General features: G+C 42.2%; 1 protein-coding gene across 2 annotated transcripts in view; it reads right to left on the bottom strand.

Moving 5' to 3' along the window:
• NELL1 (neural EGFL like 1) overlaps positions 1-26766 on the bottom strand; it is a 525706-nt gene that overhangs the window by 470420 nt on the left and 28520 nt on the right. For both annotated transcript variants that reach the window (XM_019477067.2, XM_019477066.2), the window contains exon 3: positions 11650-11800. In XM_019477067.2, coding sequence (XP_019332612.2) covers positions 11650-11800 — 151 coding nt within the window. The remainder of the gene's footprint in view (positions 1-11649; positions 11801-26766) is intronic.

The following is a 26766-nucleotide window of genomic DNA, read 5'->3' on the forward strand; positions in this document are numbered from 1 at the left end:
ATAGTAAATTCCATAGTCCACCTGTCTCAGCACCTCAGAAGTCACCTGGCATTTGAGTAGCAACTTGCTCTAAGATCAGGGAGTAACAGTAAGACTCTATCCCCTGGATCATAACCCCAGAGATGTGCATTCCTATCATAACATCATTCCTCATAACACTGAGCTGACTGCAAATTCTCTTTCACAAGCCAGTTAGGTCCAAGTTTCTCCCTCAATTTTATAACATACTGGAGCACAGTAGGGCTTGAAGAGCTTCAAGTCCCTTGTTCTCACCAGGATTCTTGCAAGAGATTTCCTAGGGTTACCTTCCATAGAGCAATTCGAAAGAGAAAAACTGGTGAGACGTCACAGATTGCAAACAAGAGGTACAATGGCTTCTTGTCCCAATTTTGGGATCCCATAGTGACAAATTTACTTAACATCCCCTTCCATGTTCAGTTAAATTGTTCTACCAACCCATCAGTATGGGGATGGTAGCCAAAGGTTTCTCCATATGGACTTTTGGCAGATCACATACCTCCTGTATGGAGCAGCCCTGGCCTTTGACTCACCAACTAGTATGCCAGACAGAGGTACAAAAAGTCCTTGATGTCCCATTAGATGGCCAAAAGAATCAGACCAGTATCCACTTGTGATTTTTCTCTATCCCGAGGTGCCCTGACCACAGTATGTCATGGGTCAGACTTAAGATCAGTCACAGGCTCCCACACTCCTGAGCCCATCTAGTATCCTTGTTTCTCTCAGTCTAGCAAGCACTTCCAATATTTTTGCTGATCTTCCTGTATCTCTTATTGCCAGGCCAAGAACCACTGATTCATCTCTTCCAGCCATCTCATTTCAGTCTCAGGGTCCATGTCTTTTTTACTATAATATTTATGCCTGCATTCTCTACCACATGTGGGTTGATAGGGCCTACTACCAGCTAATCTTGCTGGACTTACAGTCAAACTTAAGTTTCAAACCAAGCCTTTTATTCAAAGTCCTCCTGGCCCAGGAATGACAATGTAAACAGTGACTTCTTCCAGGCTTAAAAAAAGCCCTAGGCCTGGGCCCTGGCCCTGGGCTTTGAAAGCAAACCATGCCTTTCCCCCAGACCGCAAGGCTTTCCAGACTTGCACAAGCTGCTTCTGCACCCTCCTGCAGCTAGGATCCTCTATAATACTCCCAGCTGGGAATCTGCCCAGCAGCTAAATTCCCTAGACCCGTACCTAGCTGCATCTTCTGGGTTTCTTAAAGGGGCTCTATACCCTCTCACAATCACAAGGCAGGATAACACCTGTATGCAATATGACTATCTTAACCTCTGTTAAGTGACTGTTTCAGCAGTTAGGAAGTTTTTCCAGAGATTTGATCTATATCTGTTTACGTTTAAATCCCACTGGGCAAAGGGGAACAATGTTTCTCCATCTTCAGGTCTTTCAAATACCTGAACACTGTCATCATCCTTGCCCCTTAATCTCCTTTTCTCTAAACTAAACATACCTAGTTTCTTTCATCCTTTCCTGGCACAGCTTGCTTTTCAGTATCATTATCTTTAGTGTGTGCCTTTAGAGCATCTGTAAATTCTCTACATCCTTTTTCAGCAGCGTCCCAAAATGGGCATGGTACTCCACTGAGGTCTAACCAGTGCCAAGTAGTGATATTACCTTCTATGTCTTACATACAGAGCTACTCTTAATGCAACCCAAAATTGCAGTTGCCTTTTTGTGAAAGCATCACATTGCTGATTCATACTGAGTTTGTGATCCACCACAATCCCCACCTATTCTTTCTGTGAGGTGCTACAGCCAAGCCACTTATCTCCCACTCAGTGTTTGGGTATTTTTGTTTACTCCCCAGTACTCAGCACCTTATATTTCTCTTTGTTGAATTTCATTTCGTTGTCTATTGCCTGATTCTCCAATTTATCGGGGGAGACTGCTGGTCTCTTCTGAAAAGCTGTCACCTTCTCATTTTTGTAACACTGACCCTGCACATGCACATACTCACTTATGCATGCACATACACATATATGTGCAGACACAGATGCAAGAAGACTAACGGTACAATAAGTTACCCAGGCCCTTAGTGCAAAGTGCTTGTTTGAAATGGCTATTCTACCTCTAGTTCAGCCAAGCAGTGGATGAAATCTGAACTAGCTCCTTAGCAGGACAGGTATCAGTTTGGTACCCTAATTGACCTCTGGTGACTCCTGTATACTCCAATTTGTAACCTATGCATAGTACATAGAAGAGCTATTTTCCTAATGCAGACCCAAAATTCTACTGAAATTGATACAGAATTCCCATTAATTCTTTGAGAAGTTGCCTTTAGTTTAAACAAAAAGGAAGTCCAAATTTAGGCAAAACACAGAGTGCCACAAAATAAGCAAGTACGATAAACTGGCATTCCTGCAGGATCTGCTCACCCTGTTCTTGGCCAGCCATGGCATTTCAGCACTATCCAATTTCAGTGTTAAAGAGTTTAAAGCTGTCCTCCGTCCTGTTCCAACTGCCAGCAAGATCCATCAATTATGTTTCAGCAGCTCTAGTTACTGCAAGTGATTTAATGCTCCAGACAGACAACAACGGTCAACCCATTGTACAGGAAATATCTACTCTAAGTTGGACATCTTAAGATGGCAATTCATTCCTCCAGCAGTGGTCTCTTCTTTCATTGTGCTTGGATCACTGGAAGTTATATAGACTGTAAAATGTCTAATTCTTTTCCTTTTCATATTAGAATCTAGAGGCTCCAGTTTTCTGTAAAGTCAAAATGAGTCTTTTCACTCTTTGAATCATGCCCTTAGTACAGAAAAACAATTTCCATGAGCAGCAATCGCTATTTCTTCTTCTTGCTGCTCACAGACAAAATGTGTGCCCACCTTGCACAGGTTTTCTGAAACATAATCCATAGCAAAGTGAAATGCGGCAGGCTCTTCAAATTCTCTGTGCTGCATACAGCTTAACTATTTCAATACATAAATATTAATAAAGGTATGACTTTTGCCCTAAAATGCAAAGGTTAATGGTTACATTTGCCATTTTTTGAATACTGTACAATCCAGAATCTATTATGAATATATACAAGTCAAAATGAGTCATCAAAAACAATGTACAGAGTAACTGTGATCCTTCAGTTTTGTAGTCAGGGTGAGAAGTCACTTGCATAGTTTTACTTTTCCTAATTAGGTTTCAGTTTTTATTTAATTAGGTTGTTACTTGTAAAATCTGATAGATTTTCTTACACTGGGTCTCTCTCAGCTGCTTCAAACTGCAGTCTGGAGACCAGCAATGACTTGTAGTAATGCTGCTTCTATTGTAATGGTGGGAAATATGCAACAGATGATACATTAGGGTGCACATACAAGACACTATCAGTATAAAGCAATTTACTCTGTATGTAGAAAGAGAGAGCACACCACCAACTCTCCCTATTTTCTGTGTACGGTAGGCAGTATTTTTGCTCCTGGCCACTAGGTGGCAGGGAATTGGTTTGCATTGAGCACTTAACCCAGAAATAAACTAACTAGTGGAGCACACACATGACTAGCACAGGGGTATATAATTATTCCCCACTTTCCTCAAAGATGTAACTTTACCCTGAAGTGCAATGACAATGATACTTCATCTATCCAGGTTTATCCTAAGCCAGCTTTGGCCATTTTGAAAGTAGTTTGTGTGCACTAAACTTCTGTTGTGTTACCAATCTGAACTTGTTTCTGATCACTTATGGTTCATGTGTAATTTCTGTCCCTAGCCTTTCAAGTGTTACAATTTTTTTTTTTGTTTCCAACCTAAACCCTCAGTTCCTCAAATCATATGGTAACATGAGCCTCTCATGACTGATTAAAAAAAAATGAGTGTGTAGCTGTGAAGACAAGCTTGGAAGGCTCTTAAGGCCCAAACCAAATCCCAAAATATTTTTTGAGATTTCTGAATAATTTGCCTGGCCAAAACTGGTTTAACTCCACTGATTTCAATGAATTTGCCCCTGAATTTACTACTTACTGGAAGGAGGTAAGATCACATTTGTCATCAAACCCCCTTTTGTCAGCTATAAGTGCAATCATCAATAATTCAATGATAGGCTTGCCCCATATTTGCACTCTCTGCATGTAATTACACCCATTTGCCATTTGACAGTTGGTATACCCAAATTATCCCCCAAAATTGCTAATCTATGTTGTACAGAAGTCTTTTTTTACAAACTTTCCTCCGATTTCACTACTAAAAATGAAAAAAGCATTACTCTGCACTTAGTGCTCTTCCCACTAGTCCCTCCTCCTATTCATTTCCTTCCTTTCTCTTAGGTTCAGCCTAACTTTAGATGTCTAAAGCAACGGAGCTTCCATCTGTGCCACTGAGAAATAATTCCACAGCCTAACAGTTGTCAGTACTGGAAAGTTTTTCCAAGACAGTTAGATTTTTTTTCCAAATTTTTCTGTTCAAACTTATTGAAGTCCCGCCTTACCAGGCTTCCTTAAGAAAAGGGAAGCAACATCAAAAATGGAAAGTTACTGTATACTTGATCAACGCAAAGTGAATGAAACGGCAGACATGATCAACTCTCCTTATTTAACCATCCGCACTTGAATTTCCAACATTACTACTTTTTATAACTGAAAAAAACAACATTAGGTTAACGAAATCCCTGGCTTGTTTAGGAAAACTCACTACAGATGTAGATGCCAAGTCAGGTAAGCAGAAAAGGGTTTAATTCTGAAAAGCTTCTTTGGAATTTTGCTTGAACCACAGAATTTGGCCCATGTCAGTATTCCCCCATGAGATGGTCAGAGATGGCCTAATTACTAAGTGGTGCTGCTTTCTTATATATAATTCTAATGGGAAGGCTGCATTTCAAAAACAGAATATTAAAAACCTCCATTTAAAAAAAAACAAACCTAAACATATTTGTTTCTCACTAGGGAAAGCATCTTTCTTGAATCTCACTTTATCGGGAATAATTCTGAATTCATGCCTGATAAAACTGACTACCTTCTAGGATCAGATGACTGGTTCTTGTGGATGTGTGGAGAGCAGTGGACATGATATACCTTGATTTTAACATGGTTTTTGATACAGTCTCCCACAACATTCTCACAAGCAAGCTAAAGAAGTGTGGGTTGGATGAATGGTCTGTAAGATGGATACAAAACTGGCTGGATCATCAGACTCAGAGGGTAGTAGTCAAGGATGCAATGTCAGGTTGACAGCCAGTGGAGTGCCCCAGGGTCAATCCTGGGACTGGTTTTGTTCAATATCTTCATTAACAACCTGGAAGATGGGGTGTAGTGCACCCTCAGCAAGATGACACCAAGCTGGAGGGGTGTAGTGGATACACTGAAGGGTAGGGTTAGGATTCAGAGATAGAAATTGGAGGATTGGACCAAAAGAAATCTCACAAGGTTCAATAAGGACAAATGCAAAGTCCTGCACTTAGAACCAAACAATCCCATGCACCACTACATGCTTGGGACCAACTGGCCAAGCAGCAGCTCTGCAGAAAAGGACCTGGGGGTTATAGTCTACAATAAGCTGAATATGAGCTAACAGCATGCCTTTGTTGCCAAGAAGGCTAACAGCATACTAGGCTGCAGTGGTAGGAGTGTTGCCAGCAGGTCAAAGGAAGTGATTATTCCCCTCTATTCAGCACTGGTGAGGCCACATCTGGAGCAATGTGTTCCGTTTTGGGAGACCCTCCCCACTACTTAAAGGATGTAGACAAACTGGAAAATCCAGCACAGGGCAACAAAAATGGTAATGGAGCTGGGGCACATGACTTATGAGGAAAGACTGAGGGAACTGGGCTTATTTAGTCAACTGAAGGGGTATTTAATAGCAGCCTCCAACTGCCTGAAGGGGGGTTCAAAAGAGGATGGAGCCAGGCTGTTCTCAGTGGGGGCAGATGACAGAACAAGGAGCAATGGTCTCAAGTGGCAACAAGGGAAGTTGAGGTTAGATATTAGGAAAAACTCTCTCACAAGGAGGATAGTAAAGCACTGGAACAGGTTATCCAGAAAGGTGGTGGAATCTTCAACCTCAGAGGTTTATAAGATCAAGATAGACAAAACTTTTGCTGGAACGATCTAGTTGGGGACTAGAAGTCCCCTGTGCATGTGACAAGCACACGCTTGTCACATGTATCAGCGGCACAGCACATCCCCGCATTGAGAAGATGGCGTTGGGGCACTTTGAAATAAAACACATTCGATATGTTTTAGTTGAAAGTACACCACCGCCATTTTCTCAGTGTAACAACACGCTGAGCTGCTGATACACATGACACACAAGGCTACCAGAGCACATCCTGCTTTGAGTAAGGGTTTGGACTAGATGACCTCCTGAAGTCCCTTCCAACCCAAATTTCTATGATCCTTTGATTTCTTCTCATCTCCTTTCAGTTAATGTGCTAAACTCACAGATGGCGTATGTTGGTGCTACCAACTGAAACCTACCTCAGGAGAGAAACTTCTGATCGATACACTTAAGGTTAATCTTAAAATCCAGTCCTGAGCAGATTCACTCACATACTTAATTTGACTTTACTTTTCCAGTTACTTAAAATCAGATTTAAAATATCTAACTTAAGGCACTGAAAATAGTGGTATTCAAAATTAAGTCATTTTTGAAAGTGCAGTTACTAAGTGACTTGACCAACATTACATATTGCACAAATCAGTGGCAGATCTGGAACTGAATTTGGCACTAGCTACAATCTATTATCAAATATATTAGATCACACTGGTTCCCCAGACTGAGACACTTACTTGCTAAATAAATGGACTCTTTTTCACAGGCCCTCTCTCCTGCCCCCAAAAACATTCAAACAATGCACTTGCAGGCCCAGAAAGATATTTAGTCTGTATAGCTATATTTCCTTAGGAATTTGGTGCCAAAATATTGATACTAATAACAGCTTGTACACTACTAGCTGCCAAGAAGTCATAATAATCTCCTATGTTGGCAGCCAAGAGTCAGAGTGGATATTATGGCAGGTCAATGGAAAACCTTGAGAAAGAATTTTTCATTATCCTCTGCTTATGTAGGAATTGGTGCAACACAAACAAACACTGAATTGATCTAATCTTGTACATGGGTTCTAGACCACACAAGTCCTTAACAGGACTGGAATCAGCAAACCTAGCTTTAGATTAGAATATTTACAAGATCACTGGTGGACCGTAAGTATTTTTGATGGAACTCCAAATACCCTGCAGGATGGGTATTTGAAATCCCTCATAACAATTCTGGAGGTTAACCAAGATGAAGCCTGTGATTAACAAGGCCCAAAAACGCCTTTCATAGCATACTATAGGAAGAAAGGCCATTTTATGTTAGGCAATCTCATAATCAAATTAATTTCATCCATAACTTACAAAGAAGACTAAAAACCCTCAGATCTACTGTTATATGCAGATAGTTATCTGTGAACTAGCAGACTGTTCAATTAGACTTAAATTGCATTAATTAAACTTTGGATTTTCTGATCTCCATATTAATACACTTGATCATGAAAAACAAACATAAAATCTGCACTGCCATTAAAATAAGTCAACAAGATAAATTCCTCTTTGTTATCATTTTCTTGTGTCTTCCAAATATTACAAAACCTGTCCATCAAATGACATCATAGATTAATACTATTAACTGTTGTATCCATTAGATGCAAATAAATAACATATTTCAATCTCTGCCTCTAGTAAGTGGTATTAATCTTCTTCAATAACTTCTATACTAGCCATTTCATTTTTGCTTAATTTTCTTATGTTGTTATTCGCAAATCCTTAAGCACTGTCATCTACCTAGGTATTTCTAAAGTACGCATCATATTTTGGCATCACAGCACCAAGATTTTAAACATAAAATAGGTTTGTGCTTATATATACTGGGGAAATGTGATGTAAGCAAAATAGTATCTAGGGGGTTTCAAGGTAATGTCCGTGGCAATTATTTCAGTTCTGGCATAAGAAAACCCAGCCTTTTAAACTGTTGGCTCACTGTGTATCATATATATAAAGATCATAGAAAAGCACAACTGAAAGAGACCTCAAAAGGTCATCTACTTCAACCCCAAGCAGGATCACTTGAACCATCCCAGACAAATGTTTGTCTAACCTGCACTGAAAAAAACATTCAGTGATGGAAATTCCACAGCCTGTGAAGGTAATCTGTTTCAGGGCTTAACCACCCTCACAGTTGGAAATTTCTTCCTAATATCTAATCTAGCCTCCCTTACTGAAATTTAAGCACAGTACTCGTGACTTATTTAATCCAACCAGAATCTTCAAATCCCCAAATGCATGCCTGTATAACATTCTAGGCAATGGAGAAATTCCTTTAGCTATCAGTAAGAACTTACATCTTCTCTCGAGACTAGGAGGCCTCTAACCATGACAAGCTTGCTTCTACATATCTATGCTTGTTATACCACTGATTTATATTGAATGGAATCAAAAGCCATTTATACACGTACTTTTCTGGTCCGCAACGCACCAGAGATCCACCGCGTCGGATTAATCGAGTCTGCTCCGCATGCGAGCTAACAAAAACAGCACTATGCTGCATGCAGTCATAGAAGCAGCAAAAAACGCATCAGCACACAGAAAATGGCAGCTGTACACTTTTGAACTAAAGCACCTCCAATGTGTTTTAGTTCAAAAGTGCACCACCACCATATTGTCAGCGCTGATGCACGTTTCGCTGCTTATACAACTGCAAGCGTCGAAGCACCAGGCGCTTTTCAAAGTGCTTGATACTGCAACACTCGCATGTGTAAAAATGCCCACCGCTACTTAACTGTGTATCAATTTGCCATTGGTATTCACCTTCCAGTATTTAGAGGCCTGCATTTTGGGACCTAGAGATTCCGGTTACATTAAAAGAGTGAAAAGATAACAACACATAGTAAGAAGAAGTATTTCCCGTTCTTTGCATAAAGGAATTCTCAAATTTAGCTGAGTGGCAACTGCTGGATAAATGTTGGCTTTCTCGAGGCTAACAGCTGTATGTAGTTAGTTAATTCCAGTAACAAAAATGCATGTTGCCATAGGCCTTATGTTGCTGGCCATATCATGTTAAAATCCAGTGCTGTGGTTTTGCACTCTAAACTCCTATACACTGAAGTCTGAGATCAGGTAATGCATTTTATATAGTTTTTCCAACTGCTTTCTCTGAAAGCTAATAGCCCTATTTTGAAAATTTCTTTATAAACTACCTATCACTGAGGCATCTACAGACTGAATTAGTTTTAAAAGTACAGTACTGATGAATCAGAAAAAGAGGCAAACAGTTCTCCATCCTATTCAATTTGTAATCTTGACCCCTAATTACAGAAGAAATACCACCTACAATGACAGAATTATAGTGCTGCATATAACTTCTCCCACCCCAACAGCAGTATTCCCCGTGCATTGGCTATTTTCTTACAAATCTAGAGCAGCTGTAAAGGGCTAAAAAAATCTATGGGTAATCAAAAGAGAAGCATAACTGTAATAATCCAAATCTTGTCAAAAGCAGCATTAAAAACAAACAGTCTTCCAAAACGTCAAGGGCCTGTATCCACGTCAATAACCTTATCTAATCATTTCACCAACAAAGCTACGGAGTAGAATGACCTGACCGATTACAGACCAACATCAAAAAATGTCAAGCTGAAAATGCTGCTACTGCATTGATCAGAAATATGACCAATGGACTCTTCAGCAGCTTGTTCCAAAAACTTTGTGCCCTTAATCTTTGCTTTCTGCCTCTTGCTCACCAGTGTTAAAAGGTATATATTTCAATTTTACTTCATGTAAGAATTCCTAATGTCCTCACAGTGTTAAGGATTCACCACCTTTTTAGACAGCAAGAGATTCATTGGTATCATCCTTCCTGTTAAACAAGAAGCCTAGCAAATTTACAGGAAAAGAATTTGAGAGAGAGATCAAAATTAATCTAACATCAATTTGAACCAGGATCTAGCCCTTTATTTTTTTCACAAAATGTGTGTTTGCTTGGAATATGAAGGATAACTTCAACCTCAAGAACCTGCATCAAAGTAACCACTCAGCTAAGCAAGGAGGAATTGCTAAAATACCTTCTGAGGGTCATCAACACTTCTGTGTTCAACCAGAGTACTTCTGCTGTGCAATGTATCCCTCTGACACACTTCCCATCTGGCAGGGGAATAGTCAGTAATTGACCCAAGCTGTCTTCAAGTGGCTAAATGCAGTGCTGACCATTTCTACAAAAAAAAAAACTTGTGCCTTGCACTAAGCAATCATACTGCCTTTCTGGGTTGACCTTCATATTAGGGGCAGATTTCATACTGTACATCCACATGTCTTCCATGAGAGACAGTACTCCTCCATCAATATCTATTCTCACCATTCAACAGTAAACCAGTAGTTCTGATTCCTGGTCCCATGATTTGACAATTTGACGCACAGCCTCACTTCACACCAAACACCAACAGAATACCTACATGACTGGGCCTGTAATTTATAAGTTGTACCTCCCTCTTGGAGCAAGCTTAATGTCTGCCCATACAGATACTACAACTAATGATTTTGTTTTTCCATTGACAGTAAAGAAAACGTAAGTCTTCTTTTAGTTTCTACTATATTTATGTCCCAGAAGAAAATATGAAAAATACCATCATGTAGAAGCCAGCCAAAACACAGATTTGGGGATCTTATTGATGCAGCTCAAAAATAGCAGAAACTATTTTAAAACAGTACTATGTCAGAAAACAGGAAGTAGAAGATTGCCTATATAAATTTATCATCCATGAAAAAGTAAAACACAAAACACATATGGTATTCTAATAGAGATGGTATTACAAGAGGCTGTAATTTCTGAGGTGAGTTAAGTGCATACACCTTTATGTTAAATAACAAAACAATCAAAATTAACATAGGCAGACAAGGTTCTTTGGGTGAATCTGAAACCACTCTCTCTCCAATCTCTCAGTCCTGATCCTCAAAGGAAGATTACAAAACACTTCCCAAAGACAAGCCTATGAACTCCACTTCATCAACCTCCTGGACACTAAAAATCATGGACTAAATACAGACGTTGGATTTATGACACATTATAACCTGCCTAACATCTGACTCCCCAGGTATCTCTCCACTATTCATACCCCTTCTCTCTCTTTCCCCCCATCCCCAGCCTGTCTCTCACCCATTGACTCCTCAATCTACATTTTCACTGACTGCCTATCTTGTATGCATACCAGCCCAGCCTCTGGCTTCTTTACTTTTCATTCCACCCAGGAAGAGCACACACCAACTGCTGAAACTTCCTTAGCCTGACAAAGGGTTTTTGAACCCAAAAGCTTGCTTAATAATTGTTTTCCAACTATCTAAGTTGGTCTAATAAAAGATACCAGATTCACCCAAAGAACCTTGTCTGCCTATATCCTTAGACCAACACGGCTACAACCTACACCCCTGTCAAAATTAACATGATATCTTTTATAGACCAGGGCACATAAATAAAGCATTCTTGCTTCATTTTAGTTTAACAACAAAATTAGGACCTGTAATCTATCAACAGAAGCTTTACATTGCATTGAAACAGAAGTCCCACTGCACTCTTAAATGCAGAGTGACTTAACTTTATGTTATTACAGTACTACTAACAAAAAGAAGTAGAGTTTCCAATTAAAAAGGTTTCCCCTTACCTGTGCTCCAGCTCTCGAATGGATAGTATAACTCCAGAAGTTGATGCCTTCTGCTGCAAGGTGGCTAGAAATGTGAACTCGCTTTTATTCCAAAAAAGCTGAATTAACTTCTCGTTCAGGTGGGGCGCAGCATGGATTTCTCTTTCTACATCTGAGTTTTATTGAAAAGAAGAGGGAAAGGGGGGTGACTCAACAGCAAGTAAAAATTCTAAGTCAGAAGGATTCAGATTACATTTTTCATTTTCTCTTGCCCATCGATATTTTTCATTTTTGAGTCATCTACCACATGTTACAGCTGCATTCATTCAATGCAAAAGCCCAAAATACCATCTCTGTCAACGTGCCCACTTGTCACTTCGACAAGTTCACAATTGGCCAGTCACCAATTTTCTAACAGAATTTTTGACAGGATGCTGAGCCATTCAGGGCTGCTGTGAGCAGATTAAGCAGCTGTTAATAAGATTTCCTGCAGTCAGATAAATAGAATCCGAAATTCTGAGACATTTCAGAGACTCACTCAGCACCGCTTACCAAGTTCTGATTTCAATTTGCTCGTTGACTCAGTCACCATCTCCCCATAATACATCTAAAGAAACTTGTCCTTGCACTGTGTAAGGCAGAGGTGTGTTATTGCTAATAATGCTATATGGCCATGCCTCTGCCTGAAAAAAAAAAACAAGACGTGCTTGCAATACACTGCTGTTTCTAGGATTTCTCAGTTTAAACAAGCAAAGTGTGACAGCTCATGCAATATTTATTAAACTACAGCCTGATCAGGTAGGGCCATAAGTTTTCAGTCTTGCTAACCCTGATGTTGTCCAAGCAGCGGCATGCCTCCCCACAGCTGCTCTTCCAAGACCCAAATTCACTTCCATTCCAACACGTCTGCTTTTATCTCACGTTTTATTACACTACATCACCACCACCAAAGATGGGGAATAATGAAAGGGAGACTAGGAAACATAGTAAAGAAATGAATCACACATCATTTCACTCTCCTCTGCTATTTTGTTTTCTCATGTCTCTCATGCTGAGGCATGTCACACATTCTCAAGGCATGTGTCACTTTCTGTTCTCAAATGCCATTACCAATTTAAAGCCTGATGCCATTTTTTTAGAAGGGTTGACTCTAAAGTCAAATATTCAAGGCTGAGATCCTCAGCTGGTGGAAATTAATACGGCACTACTTCACTCTGGGGATCTGGTCCAGTGCGAGTACTGTAACAGACTTTACCATTCAGGGTGCAGTTCCATAACACAGTCGTACCAGTACAACGTGCTTTTACCCTAAAGTAAAAGTGAAGCAGACTTAGAAGTATAAGCCACTTCACTTCTGTGTCAAGTAACTCCAAAGGAAATTCTACCCAACATGAAACACCTTCATGTGGCCTGATTTTGAGAACATATGGTAAATGCTTCCTTTGAATTTCCAGCATCCCCCTCATGCCCCCTTGCTGCTTTGTGGTGCTGAGCAGCCCTGATATGCTGGTGCTCTGCCTCTGTCCATGCCATTGCTCTTCATTCCCAAGCCATAGCCCCAACCTAGTCCTGCCAGTACCCCTCACTCCTGACCCACAGCACCTTGGCCCTACCAGTGCCCCTCGCTCCCAACCCACAGCACTCGTAGCCCTGCCGGTCAAACCCACAGCCCTGCCAATCCAACCCACAGCCCCGCTGGTGTCCTTCACTCCCAATCTGCTACCCCCATCCCCAAGCCCACAGTATGTGAGGCCAGGATTGGGTGTGTGGGGAAGGAGGCAATGCACTGGGGGATCCACTGGGCTGCAGAGGAAGCCAGAGCAGGTCCAGCCCAGCTGCATCCTCACGCCCTACTGTGGGCACAGAAATCTGGGTGCGCACATGCCTCCCCCCCACTCCCCAACATGTTGCCTGTGCCCCCCACCCTATTGCCTGTGCTCCCCTGACACCCCAACACATTGCCTATGACCCGGCTGCATCATGTGCCCCCTGCCACAACACCTATGCCCCCCCCCCAATAAACTTACCTGGAGGGAGATGTAGGAGCTGCTCTTCACCAAGCTGCCATGTGCATGTGTGCATGCGCACATGCACATGGTGCCTTCTGCCCCCTGTTCCCCCCAGCCCGTTGCAGGCTGAAACTCTGCCAGCCTGCAAGGGGAAACCTGTGTTTCCCAGGCTTTTCTCCTTTAAAGCAGCAAGTCTGTGATTTTCTCTTTTAAAGGAGAAAACCCACATTTTTCCTTAACAAATGGAAAACCCAGATCCCTTGTTATCAAACATTGGTAAAAAATGGATATAAATCAGGGGCAGCAGAGTTATTTCAGGGATAAATTCAAAGCACTAAAACGCATGAAAAATTCAATTGTTTTCATTTTTATTTGATATCTCAATATATTATCAAAATCCTCGTTCTTCTGTTAAACTAAGGGTTGGCAAACTATGGTCCGTAGGCCAAATCAGAACCAGGCAACTCTTGAATCCAGTCTGCAGATGTGGGGCTGTGGCACCGTTCAACAGCAGGGAGCTACTGCTGCAAATTGTCTCTGTGTGCTGCTATGGGGACAGGCACAGGCTTTAGGAGCTCTCCCCAAGCTAAGCAGCAGCAGCGGCGGCAGCTGGATCCCAGTACCCATATGCCTGCCTGCCTCTGACCCACCTGAGTCCTTCTAGCCTTCAGTGGAAAAGGTTGCCCATCCCTGTCCCAACGACATGATAGCTTTGGTCAGAGATGAAGATGTGATATATTCAAAATATTTTTGAAATTCTGTCAAACAATAGTCCATTCATACTGAAACATAAGCCACTTTACAGATAGCATATTTGAGTATTTCAAGGACACTGCAAAATCCAACATTGCCTAGTGATAAGTGACCCTGAATGAAATGACTTTTTTAACAAAAACCTTATCCAAAATACATTGGGCTTCTTGGTTATAATTATGTGGCTTAATTTTAGTACAGTAATCTTTCTCTTGGAAAAACACTTTGAAATTTAATATTATATTGCCATGTCTTTTAAATGTGCATGAATTTTGTTACTGTAGCAGGACCATGGCCAACCAGCCCTGCATGGGTACAGCCCAGGTCCTGCTTATTCCACGGGTATTCCCTTCCCTTTTCTATAACTCGACTGCCTCGAGTTGGTGTTGCTAAAGGAAATTAACAGGAGGTGGTACCTGCTGCCTTGGGGTTTACAGAGAGGGTATGGGTCTTGATGGGGGGGGTGTCTTCTGTGGGGCTCTGCCTCTCCCACACCCAACCCCTTTCCTCTCAGGTGTTGTCAGTGATCAGGCCAGGTGCCTGGTCCTGTCACCCATCCACCGTCGCTGATTCAGCACCCATGATCACAACAGAGAAAATAACTATACAGCTATAACTTAGGCAATGTCAGCTTGCCAGTGCACTCCAGTTTCTGTTCCTGGGGTGAGGGAGCTCATCAGGGCTTACCCTTCCCCCCTCTGACTCCAGACTGATTGGGCTGGTCCATCTGGGACTGGGCCCTTTGAATACTCGTGGGCCACTGTCATGATTAACAGCCATGTGGTCCCCATGTGTACCTGGCTTCTGTTGGGTTGATGACTGTCAGCGTTCCTCCTGTGGAGATGGTGGGCTGTTGGTCCCAGCTCGGGGTCCGGCATTCCGGTGGGGAGACTTGGCTTCAGCCAATGCCAACACCAGCATTCCCTCTTCCTCTGGGACTGGCGTTCTTTTATACCAGAAGTTCTGGACCAGCTTGCGCCAACCTGGATCCCTGCCTGCCCCACGTGCCTTGTCCCCACCACCAGCTGTTACGAGCTGCAGCTGTGCTCGACATCCCCCGCACCTGAGGTTCAGGGGCTTTCAGTGGTGCTGTGCCCCAGTGTTGCCTGCCTGCTTGGCTGGCTGGGCTCCAGAGTCATGTGGGACCTGGGCTCCTGCTCTCATTCTACCCTGGGCAAGAGGCCAGCAGCGCGTCCACTCCCTGCCTGTTGCTTGTTCCACCCTTGGGAATGTACTGGTGGTGGAGTGTGCTGACATCCCTCAGGCTCGTGTTTCCCTGCCTGGCCAGCTGCCAACCTGCCACCCACGGAGCACTACAGCCATCCTCACCCTGGTAGGTACTGGGCTCACCTGGGTCCTGCTATAGTTGTACTCTTATATTCCTATCTTAATAGATGCATTCAAGAGAAAAAAATGCTCTACCGTGCTATACTACTGATTGAAAGTACTGGATCTTACGGAATATTAATGTAGTGTTTGGATCAGTTATAGAACACTCTCTATAATGGAGGTTACTTATAATGGATCAATCATGCAAATACACCACTGACCAACACCATCAATAATTAAATTTTATAAACCAAGATGTTCATTTGCAAAGTGACCTACACTTCCTAACATGGAAAAAGTTATGGACACTCTTTTTGTAGTTGAAAAACAGTCAACTGGAAATAGAGACTATTTGCAGAATGTTAAAATGGCAAATATCACCCCTGATTTTGCAGTCTGACAGGTACTGGTGAACTCCAAGGCAATGTGGAATTCCATCAAGTTCAAGGCTACACCATATGGATTCAGGGATCCACTTTTATGGATCAAACAACAGAATCTGACCCCATTTTGCTAAAACAACTGGCTGTTCCTTAGACCAGTGCTTCTCAACCCATTAATTACGACCCAAGAGTGGGTCACAAGAATATCTAAAAAGGTTGCGAGCATGTCCCAAAAAATGAGAGAAAGCATAGTTTTCCCCTTGTAGGCTGGCAACATTCCAGCCTGCAAGGGGCTGCTTGTGATGATTGGAGGCAGCAGGTGCCACATGCGACTGTGTACGCACATGCACATGCATGCAGCCAGGCAGGGGCGTGAGAGCAGCTCCAGCAGCTGGATGCATGTAAGTGTATAGAGAGTGGGAGTTGAACGATCCATTCAAATGAATTGTATGTATGGTATATTTATCATTATAAAACTGTATTTTTAGTCAATTTTAACTCTTTACAAAAAGAGACAGCAGCCTTTTGGGAAAAAATAGTTTTCTATATCTATAAAAATGACTTGCTCCTTGTAATAAAATGTACATTATAATATATATGGAATATAGGTTTATACTGTCACTTTCAGTGAAATATTACTTCATACTTGAATGATAATGCAACCTCAGCCAAAAAAAGCCAAATAAAGACATTGTTTTTATATGCCCTGCTACATGGCTGCATTTTCTTAATGTGAAATATCAGGTGTTTGGGGTTTCTTTAAACTTATCAGTTTATAACCAGGGGAATAAGCAGCTCTATATATTTATCTGGAAGTCTATATTATATTATGAGCCCTCTCTGAGGATCCATTGAGAAGAAAGGTAAGATTTCTACCTTGAACAAAGCAAAGAAACAGAAGATTTTTCTATTTAGAAGAAATTTATTTTTTAATATTATGACACCAAAAAGGCAACGTCAGAGGCATCGAACATCATTATTTTGTAATAGAAGAGATCACCATTTACTGTCTGAACTAGCAATATGCATTAACTGTAATTACTCACAGCAGTTAGTTTAAGCACCTCCAAATAAGCTCCAAATCATGTTTTTCAGTATGGGTTTCTCCTGTTTGGCTAAATTCCAATTAAGTCCTTTGAGTTGATGGCTAAATCCATTAGATATTTTTTAATGACAGTGAGAATGTACTAATTAAGAAATGTATTAAGCATAGGGAAATTCACCAATACATATTGCTCAGCAGTTAAATTCTATAGGACATTTAACAATTTTTGTTAATCACTGTGTTGACATACAGTATGACCAGCTTGAGGCCTCTACTGTTTGATTAGTGTCTAATAAATAAACCTGAAGCATTCACCTGTATATTTCATCAAATCCTTCATAATTATTACAGTTTTAATCCAAAGGCAGATGTCCAAACTTCCAGCACTTACCAACTAAAAGGACAGTGTCAAGTCATTTAAGCCAAAAATACAGCTACCTGCAAACCATTATAAACCTGGTAAAGACAATTATCCATTACTAATGGCTGAAACAATAAAACAAAGACCGTAACACAGAGCCAAATGTAGCGTTCATTTTGAACTTATCTTAAAAGTTGTGTAGGAGAAAACTGCTACATGCACATTATGTTTTTTTCTATACTAAAGCTTATAATGTTCATATTCCAAAGGTCTTCCATGACCAGAGCCACAGAGGATGATTTCAAAGGGACATGGTACATAAGGTACATAACCTTAAAGCTCCAGATGTTCCTCCACTAGGACCAATCATGTTGCTTCTTTTGAGAAGCTTGTATGTAAAGCCTCTGCACCACTTCCCAGGAGAGCCACAAACAGACATGCATTAATTATGTTTCTTTAGTGTTCAGGGGTCAGTCCTGCACTAATGAAATTAACTTGAAATTTGCCTTGTATATGAAGTGTTCAAACACCGTGGTGATCACATCAGCTTATGAAGGTGCAAATAGAAGGGCAGGCTGCATGTGGAGCAAAGAGGTTAATCCAGGGAGGAACTATGAGTCCCCAGTCTTTTAAATTAACTGGAATTTAGGGAGCATAACATCTGAGAGAATCAGGCCCAAAAAGCCTGAAGCTAGACTTACTATCTCCGCACTGTATGCCAAAAACCCCAACAAGGAAACAAATCAAGAGAAGACATGCTGGTTTTTGCTCCATTAGAATTAGGAAAGGAAATGATCCTCAAATAAATCAGGAGAAAATTAGTAGAAAAATGTTAATCCAAGTGCCCTGTGGAAACAATTCCATGACATCACGTCAATTCTCTGTTACAGCATCACACGTATGGAATACTTAAACTGCAAATGTTTGCAATTCCACTCCATTATGTTCACAACAGAACTGGATAAGCCAAGTAGAGAATCGTGTCCAGTTTTGGACCCCACATTTCATGAAGGATGTGGACAGATTGCAGAAAGTTCAGCGCAGAATGTCAGAAATGATTAGGAGCCTGGGAAGCAAGATTTAGGAGGAAAGGCTGAAATAACTAGGGTTTACTTCATCTGGAGAAAAGAAGACTGGGTGGAGGATTTGATAACAGCCTTCAAATTTCTCAAGGATGATTATAAAGGGTAGAGGTGGGTTCTTCTCTGTGGCTGTAGGGAACAAAACTAAAAGAAACGGCCTCAAACTACAGCAGAGGAAATTTAGGTTGGAGATTAAGATGAACTTTCTATTAGGGTGGTCTAGCATTGGAACAGACTACATAGAGAACTTATGGACTCTTCAGCCTTGGAAGTTTTTAAAAGCACTTGACTAGGGTAGGGGACTAGGGTAGTTTAGTCAGGGAGAATCCTGCTCTAAGTAGCGGGCTGGACTAGATGACCTAGTGAGGTCCCTTCCAGCCCTACATTTCTATGATCCTATGAAATTAGCAGAGCAACATCACTTATGCAGAAAATTAATTAATCAAAAATCACCAAGTATTGGCTTTTACTTGCTTTGTGCTAGATCTAGTAAGAAAACTTGAAAACACTGGGTCATCCAGCTGAGAACTGAGTTCCCTGAATTAGGCAGCTAGGCTCCCTATAAAATAAATGGGAAGAACTAGATGCCTCAGAATAGAATCCCAAACCATTAGCACTCTGAGAAAGGAATCACCGCACCTGGTGGCAGTGGTCTTCCAGTTCTACTTCTCCACAAGAACAAATGTTTTTTTAGAAAATGCATTAGTCACAAACAGCCTGAAAAGGCTATGCAATGATACAAATACCAACAGCAGGAATTTTCATCAGCAATGATTCATTTCCCTGCCACGGGAAACTGCCTCAGGAAACTATCCTTTCACACAAAACTTGCATAAAATTAAGTAGTTGTAGGATAGGCAAGAGTGGATGCATTAGCATGGGGAATGCCAGTCCTTCAGAAAGATTCCCTTAAGGACCAGTTTCCAGTCTATGGTACAGGTACCAACAGTGGTACACAGGCAACCTATCAGTGGTACGCATTAACAGATTTATTAGAATTGCTTTATATGACAAAAATTTGCTGGTGGTACTTAAGGTTGTATCATTTTAAATTGGTGGTATGCAATCTATCAGAGTTTGTGAACCGCTGCCCTTGAGGGTACTGTATGCATTTTTCTGAGGGAATGAGTAAGAAGGAATATGAAAGGGGCTGCTACTGGAGTAGTGGTGAATGGGCATGGGACCATTCCAATTACCTAGGGAACTTGGAAGACTATTCCCACATTACTCTAAAACAACAAAAAACAGCTCATCTTCTATATTACAGACAATGAAAAACGTGAGCAATAAGCATCACCTTAGACCAAGGATTGGCAACCTATTTTGGAATGGCAAGCCAAATTAATGGAGCTTGGTCTGAAGCTTGGACTGCTGATTCTGACCTGATTCCCCTACCCTCTACTGCACTGCCAACCTCCTGCTGAATTATTACCAGTGTCCCCTGCCACTGAATGGCTGCCAGCATGTCCTGGCTTTGCAAGCCAGATGCGATTGCTTGATAGGCTCATAGCAACCCACAGGCCATAAGCTGCTGATGCCTTCCTTAGACTTACTGTGGCACTTGTGATCCAAGGCCAGGGCTGCCAACTCTCCCTATATCAATGGATAGTCTTTAACAAAGAGGTATTGGGGTGGGGGGGGGAAGGAGAAGAGGAGCTAAAAAGATTTGTCCATAGAAAAGAGCTGCCCATAAAAAAAAATGCGAGTTTGACTGAACATCCACTGCCAGAATGAGGCTAGACACAAGAAGTTTTGATGGACAGGCAGAGCAAAGCAGAGCCAACTTGTGTCTGAGTAGAAGTGCAGCACCCTGCAGGAAGCTCTTTGTCAGGACTATGTAGCCCATGGAAGCCTCCATAGCAGCCCCACCCTTGCCCCTCCCCACCAAGCCACATGGTTGCCCTGCTACCTGTAAGAGATGCTTACCTTGGAGGTAGGCAGTGGTCTGAGATACTGGGCAGGACAAAGAGCAGGCAGTGCACCTAAGACAGAGCTGCAGAGCCAGGAGGGGGGAAATTATTACTACAAATTACCAGGGATCCAGGTTTTCTATTTCCCATGGGGAAATGGAAAATAAACGTGAATTTTCCCTTTTAACTGAGAAAAACATGGAGTTCTCATTTTAATGGAGAAGCACGCAGATTTCCCATGTTTGCAAACAGCTTGCTGCAGGCTGGAAGAGTTCTGGCCAGCAAAGGGGCTGGGGGGAGCCGGAGGAGGGCAGGCAGGCAGGGTGCACCGTGTGCTTGTATACACTCACATATGCATGTGCCCGCCAGGCAACCTGGAGAGCAGCTTCCGCAGGTAAGTCTGGCAAAAGGGAAGGGTGGGGTGTGTGGGGAATTGAGGCCCCCATAGGGAGGGAGGGAGTTGGGCAGGGCTGGGGCTGCTGCCCAGCCAGGTGGTGCATGGGCTTAGGGCCCAGGGTCGCAATACGCAGCCAAAGGAGCCCTGGAGGCTGGGAAGGGCAGCTCCCTGCCACTGCACACACTCCCTGGGGGGTTGGGAGTTGAGGGGCATGTGTCCCCCAGATTTGTGTGTGGAGCAGGGGAAAGCAGGCTCCCCGCCCTGCTGCCCTCCTCACAGAGTCTCCACAGTCCAACAGGTGGGACCTGGTACGGCAGGGGCCAGGCAGGGAAGCTCCTTGCCACTGGGAGCCCTGCACCTCCATGGCAAAGCACACCCTGCCTGCCTGGCACCAGCAGTGGCGGCGGTGCAAAGTTGTGCCCCTTGCTGCTGATGGCCAGGCAGGGGGTGCCTCACCATGGCGGCACAGGGCTCCAGGAGTCAAGGAGTTTCCCCATCCAGGAGGGCAGCAGGATGGGGAGGACAAGCCCACAGCAGGCAGCCCACCCCCATCCCTCCATGGGCTCTGCTCCAGCTGTGCCACCCACAGGGGATGGGGAGCCAGGCTCTGAACTCAGCTCTGCCACAGTAGCCACTGCCTCCTGTGGGCAGCAGCCAGGGTTTGGACACTGCTGCAGGGGGCAGACAGCTGCAGACCTAGGTCCATAGCCCCATAGCTCTGGCAGCTGGGGGCCCCCTTCAGCATGGCTTGGGAGCGGGGGGCTGTGGTTGGGGATGAGGGGCACCAGCAGGGATGTGGGGACAGTAGTTGGGGAGAGAGGGGCCACCAGCAGAGCTGAAGGACTGTGGCTTGGGAGTGAGGGGTCCTGACCTGCGTCCCAGTGAGTGAAGGGAGCAGGGAGAGCTCTAATCTTCCATGATAAAAAACCCAAAATCGAACACCAAAATTCATAGGTATTTAGAGTTTATTTTATTCTAGTAACTGAGGCACTGGTAGGCTTCCAAATTTCTTTAAAATTATAAATATATATATAAAAATTTTGTTCAATTGATATCTCATATATACATATACAGACATATACATACATACAGTAAAAGTTCTGTTATCCAGCATCTTACAAGCTGCCATGTTCCACTAACAAGCATGCCAGCTTGCAATATAAAGTGAAACCAGAAGTACCCATGGTGGGCACTTCCAGTTTCTCTAAGCCCCCATGGCTCAAGGCAAAATAGCCTGCACTGCTGAGCCCCAACAGCCTGCTGGCATAACAGGCTGTGAGGGGCTGTGCAGGGCCCAGCTCTGTTATCCGGCAGCCCCAGAGTACGGGGATTGCCAGTTATGTAAGAACTCTGGTTATCTGAAATAACCCGGCAATAGCTGCAGGATGCAGTGCAGAGCAGTGGCAGCACGGTGGAGCGGCGCTTAGCACGGGGCAGTACGTGCAGTGGCAGCAGCGAAGTGGAGCGGTGGCAGTACGAGCCAACATGTGAGAGCTTTCCTCCCGCGTCCCGCCAGCAGAGCATGCGGGGGGATGAGGGAGGTGGCAGTAGCCGCATGTGAAGCAGCAGCAGCACAGGGTGGTGGGTGCTTTCCCGCACGTGAGCTTTCCCCCACCCTCTCACCTGCCAGAAACTCCAGTTAGTAACGTGTTCCGGTTATTTAAATGCCGGATAGCTGAGATTTGTGTGTGTGTGTGTGTGTGTGTGTGTGTGTACACGTAATCGTGGATTTTTAAACAGAGAAAACCAGGATCCATGCGAATTACTACTGCAGTTGTTGACAGTGTTGGTATTTTAATGTACAATCACAAACAGAAAAAGGATTTTGAGGATGGTTAAAATAATTCTTAGTTGTATTTTTGTACTTTGATTTCCTTGATGTAACCCTCCGTACATTACTTTAGGTTCAGTTATGGTTATGGTCTACTAACAGAACTGTGTATTCCTTCCATGCACAGCCCGATTAGTATTCAACTTTAGAGGGGGCTACTTGTGCATCTTGTCTTGTTTGTTTACATTCCCAATGGACTTGGCTAGGTGGTAGCTCCCCTGGACTGGTTTACTAGTGACTGAGACTATTAATTGTTTCGGTTTCTGCTAATGTTTAATCGTTATTTTACTCTAAGGTTGTGTGGTTATCCCTTTTTCCTCTGTAATAAAACCTGCTTCAGTTGAACATTGCTTGTAACTGGGGAAGCTTATTCTCTTTAGAACATCCAGTTAAAATTTATTCCCCCAGGTTTCCGCATGGGCGCTCAAGTCAGATTTGGAAAGTAGGTGTTAAACCCCTAAATTTGAACCTGGCACTTGTTATTGCTGTCCATAACATGGCAGAAGGTTTACATTTATGTTATGTAAAACACGTGTCAGTAAAAAGCTTGGTTGTCAGTAAAGAGTTTGCATTTTGACAGTTCAAAAAAAATTCTTGGACTGGCAACCCTGCCCTGGGTTCACAGTCTGCTAGCACTGCCAGAGCCAGTGTAAATGGTAATGAACACACATAGACACACACGCACCCCTATCCATTACTAAAGAAGCTTAATCAGGATGTTACGTGTCTTGTCACGTGCATGCCCATACTTCTTGGTTCAGGGAGTACTCACTAGTGAGAGAAGACTTTCTGAATGCTTTACTGGCTTCTATGCTGCTAGCTCTACTCAGATTCAATAATAAACAGTAGGGCATCATGTTCAACAACACAACTTCCTAAATTATGATTATTCATTATAAATCACTTCTTACATGTTGCTTCAAACACTGTTTCTCAAGAATAAGATCTGTCTGTACTGAAATGCTCAGTGATTTTAATATGCAAACCTCCTACAGAGATGATGTCTCATTTTAATTATTGTTTCAGTTTAATGGGTTTTCATTAAATTAGAGGATGGAGCAATTACCAGGGTGAGCAGCTAATGTTTCAAAGGTAAGTTCCCATGACTATACAGCAAAGGCAGTTCCAGAAGAGAGGGTGGAAACAAGCATATTCAGAGATAAAATTTCCTTTGGTGTGATTAAAAAAAAAATCCTGACAATTCCCTTTACCATGCTTAAGTAATCAGGTGTTGATGGCATTCTGATGACATTATGATATTTGTAAACTAGTTTGTGACTAGGCATTTCTTAATAAAATGGACTTAAAATTTGAAATTAAAAGAAAAAACTATTCTTTTAAGGGAAGCTATTACATACCCATTTTTTAAATGCCAGAATTCAAACACACCAGTATTTTGAGCTACTAAGAAATCAAAGAGAGACAACTCACCAAACCAGTCTCTCCATAACCAATAATTTAGTTGATTTAGTGGATTAATGTCTGACTCTTCACCTCTGGGAAATCGCTCCAACTTGAGCACTGGCTAGAATGACCAAGTCATATTAATTAAGTAACTGTCAGAGAGTCTAAGAGGAAGGATTTTTGGTTGCCTCGGCAATATTTCAAAACTGAACTACATAAATTTGGCATACATAGAGCAACTTTTGTTCATATAAGGCTTGAAAATTAATAATAAAGTGAGGGAGTTGGGGAGAATGCCCTACTTTTTCTGGCCCCCACCATTGAGAGGTCCTTGTAGATCAAAGTTGAGTTACACATGTAGATTGCTATGGAGAAGTCTGTATAGTGGTGGTAGGATTTGTATGGGTACACAGAGGCAAACCTCTAGAAACTCAAACTTCTTTTTTCTCCTATCAACTAATAAAGCAATAAGCCAACAATAAAAAATTTTTCTGCAGTAACTGGACACGTACGTTCTATCAGCTAGAGGACACAAACAATTTGTAATACCACAGCTGATATTCTTTTCAAATTTTTTATTTGGCCAAAAATGACAAGAGAATTCACAAAGAAGTTGGGTATTATTCCAGATCAAACACAAGCAATTACCTAATGTCTTGTTTCTGGTATTTTCCTTGCATAGGTCTGTTTTACTTACTGCTTGTTACCAGACCCAGACACAGGCATGGACAAAATGGACAGCTGCCTAGGGCCCAAACAGAAAGGGGGCCCAAAAATGGTATTTTTTTTCCACTGTCTGATTATTATTATCATTATCTCTGGCGAAGGGGGACGCAATAAAAAAAGTTTGCCTGGGGCCACCGGGAGTCTAGGTATGTCAATGCTTGTTACTTATGCCCCTTCTTTGTTTCAGAGACTTTACATGGTTATTTGCCTTGTCTTTTGAAGCAGGAGTTGTTTGCTCATTTCCCCAAGGTATGACCAGTGAAGACTATTTAGGACAGATGCACCTGTTTGATACCCTCAATTAAATGCTTACTCCTTAGCTTGCAGAAACACTCCAGAGGTCATAGTACCACTAAAAGCACGTCGTCTTCTCTTAAATGTTGTGAGTTAATCAAATTACATGCCTTGTTAGCTAATTAGTCAGGAGTTGCTGATCATATGGTCTTTCCCACTGTTTATCTGCATTACACACAAGGTGCCACAGCATTATTTCTGAAAAAGCTAAATGTTGCAAGTATTGTTTTCTGACTTTGCGCATGACTGCTTAAAGCATTAAAGAAAGAAGACTGTGTTGCCAATACAATACCTTCAAAGAAGAACTGTCAACAGAGCTGGTGGCGATGTATGCAACATTGGGACGAGGCAGTGATTTGTAAGGCTTGTTATGGACTTACTATCCTTTTTGCAGAAGAACTGTCCATTTTAGAGGTCTAATTTAGAATACGATAAACATTAATGTCACACTAAATATGGAACTACTGAAAATTGTGCCGATTTTTCTTCTGGCTTTATGCCAAGGACAGCCTTGAACATTTTTTCCATCTTTAAAGAACATTTTCAGATAGACTTGAAGTTATGGTCCTATAAAAATAAAAGATTTTAGGAGATTTAGAAAATGATAAAACATACTGAATTGTCTGGAGGGGCTTGCTGCCGCCTCCTCAACCCCGCCCCCCACTCCGTCAAAGGCCCTGGGGAGTACCTCCCAGCAGCAGCTGTGGCCAGGTAGGACTGTGTGCGGCCCCTGGCTCCCCACACTGCTCCAGGCAGGAGGTTGCATCCCATCCCACAAGGCAGGGCAGGGCAGGTGGTGGCCCAGGGCTCCACCCCCGAGTCAGGACCAGGTATGTGTTATCAATCAATATAATGAAAGGAGGTTAAACAGATAATTTTGTAAATGGTATTTCCATCCCTAGACTGAACTGTCCTTGCTTACAAGGTAATAAAATAAATATTGCTCTCTCTAATGATGTACACATTATTAATAGGATAGCAAGTCCATAATCAATAGTAATATTAATGCTAATATGAATGTGTTTTTTACCCCTAATGTTCAATGTAAACATCATGAGATGAATTCTAGTTCCCATCTTCATGCGAGCCAAGGATTTTCAAAGAAAACCAGGACACTCAAAACCCACTGAAACTGAAACTAACTCAGACAGGCTCCTTGGGAAAAGTCAAGGAGGACCACATTCAACAGGATATCATGAAATGCAAAAAACTGTATGATCGATAGGAAGTCCAATTCTCCATTCTATGAATAATAGTCTCCGTCTCATGCTTAACCTTGAAACAGGTGATCTGCAAATAGTGACTCATGTCTTCCTATAAAAGATATATTGCACTATTTAATGCTACTTGACACTGTTGATTATGTGGCTAAGTCTACACATGTGTTTTTACGATCCAAAGCCCTTAACAACACTAGCAGTACTGCTGAAAATAATAGTAATATTCATATGTTTAAAGTGAAACGTGTTCAAGTCCTTTGCTGGATTAAAAATTTTTAAAAAGCATTTTGGTTCATAAAACACATTTAGGTTTTTTCTTTCGTACATGCTATTTGCATATTCATTGTAGAATATACTGCATTAAAATAATTCTCCCCTATGATTACATTACATC

This window comes from Alligator mississippiensis, chromosome 2 (genome assembly GCF_030867095.1).
Source record: "Alligator mississippiensis isolate rAllMis1 chromosome 2, rAllMis1, whole genome shotgun sequence".
NCBI lineage: Eukaryota > Metazoa > Chordata > Crocodylia > Alligatoridae > Alligator > Alligator mississippiensis.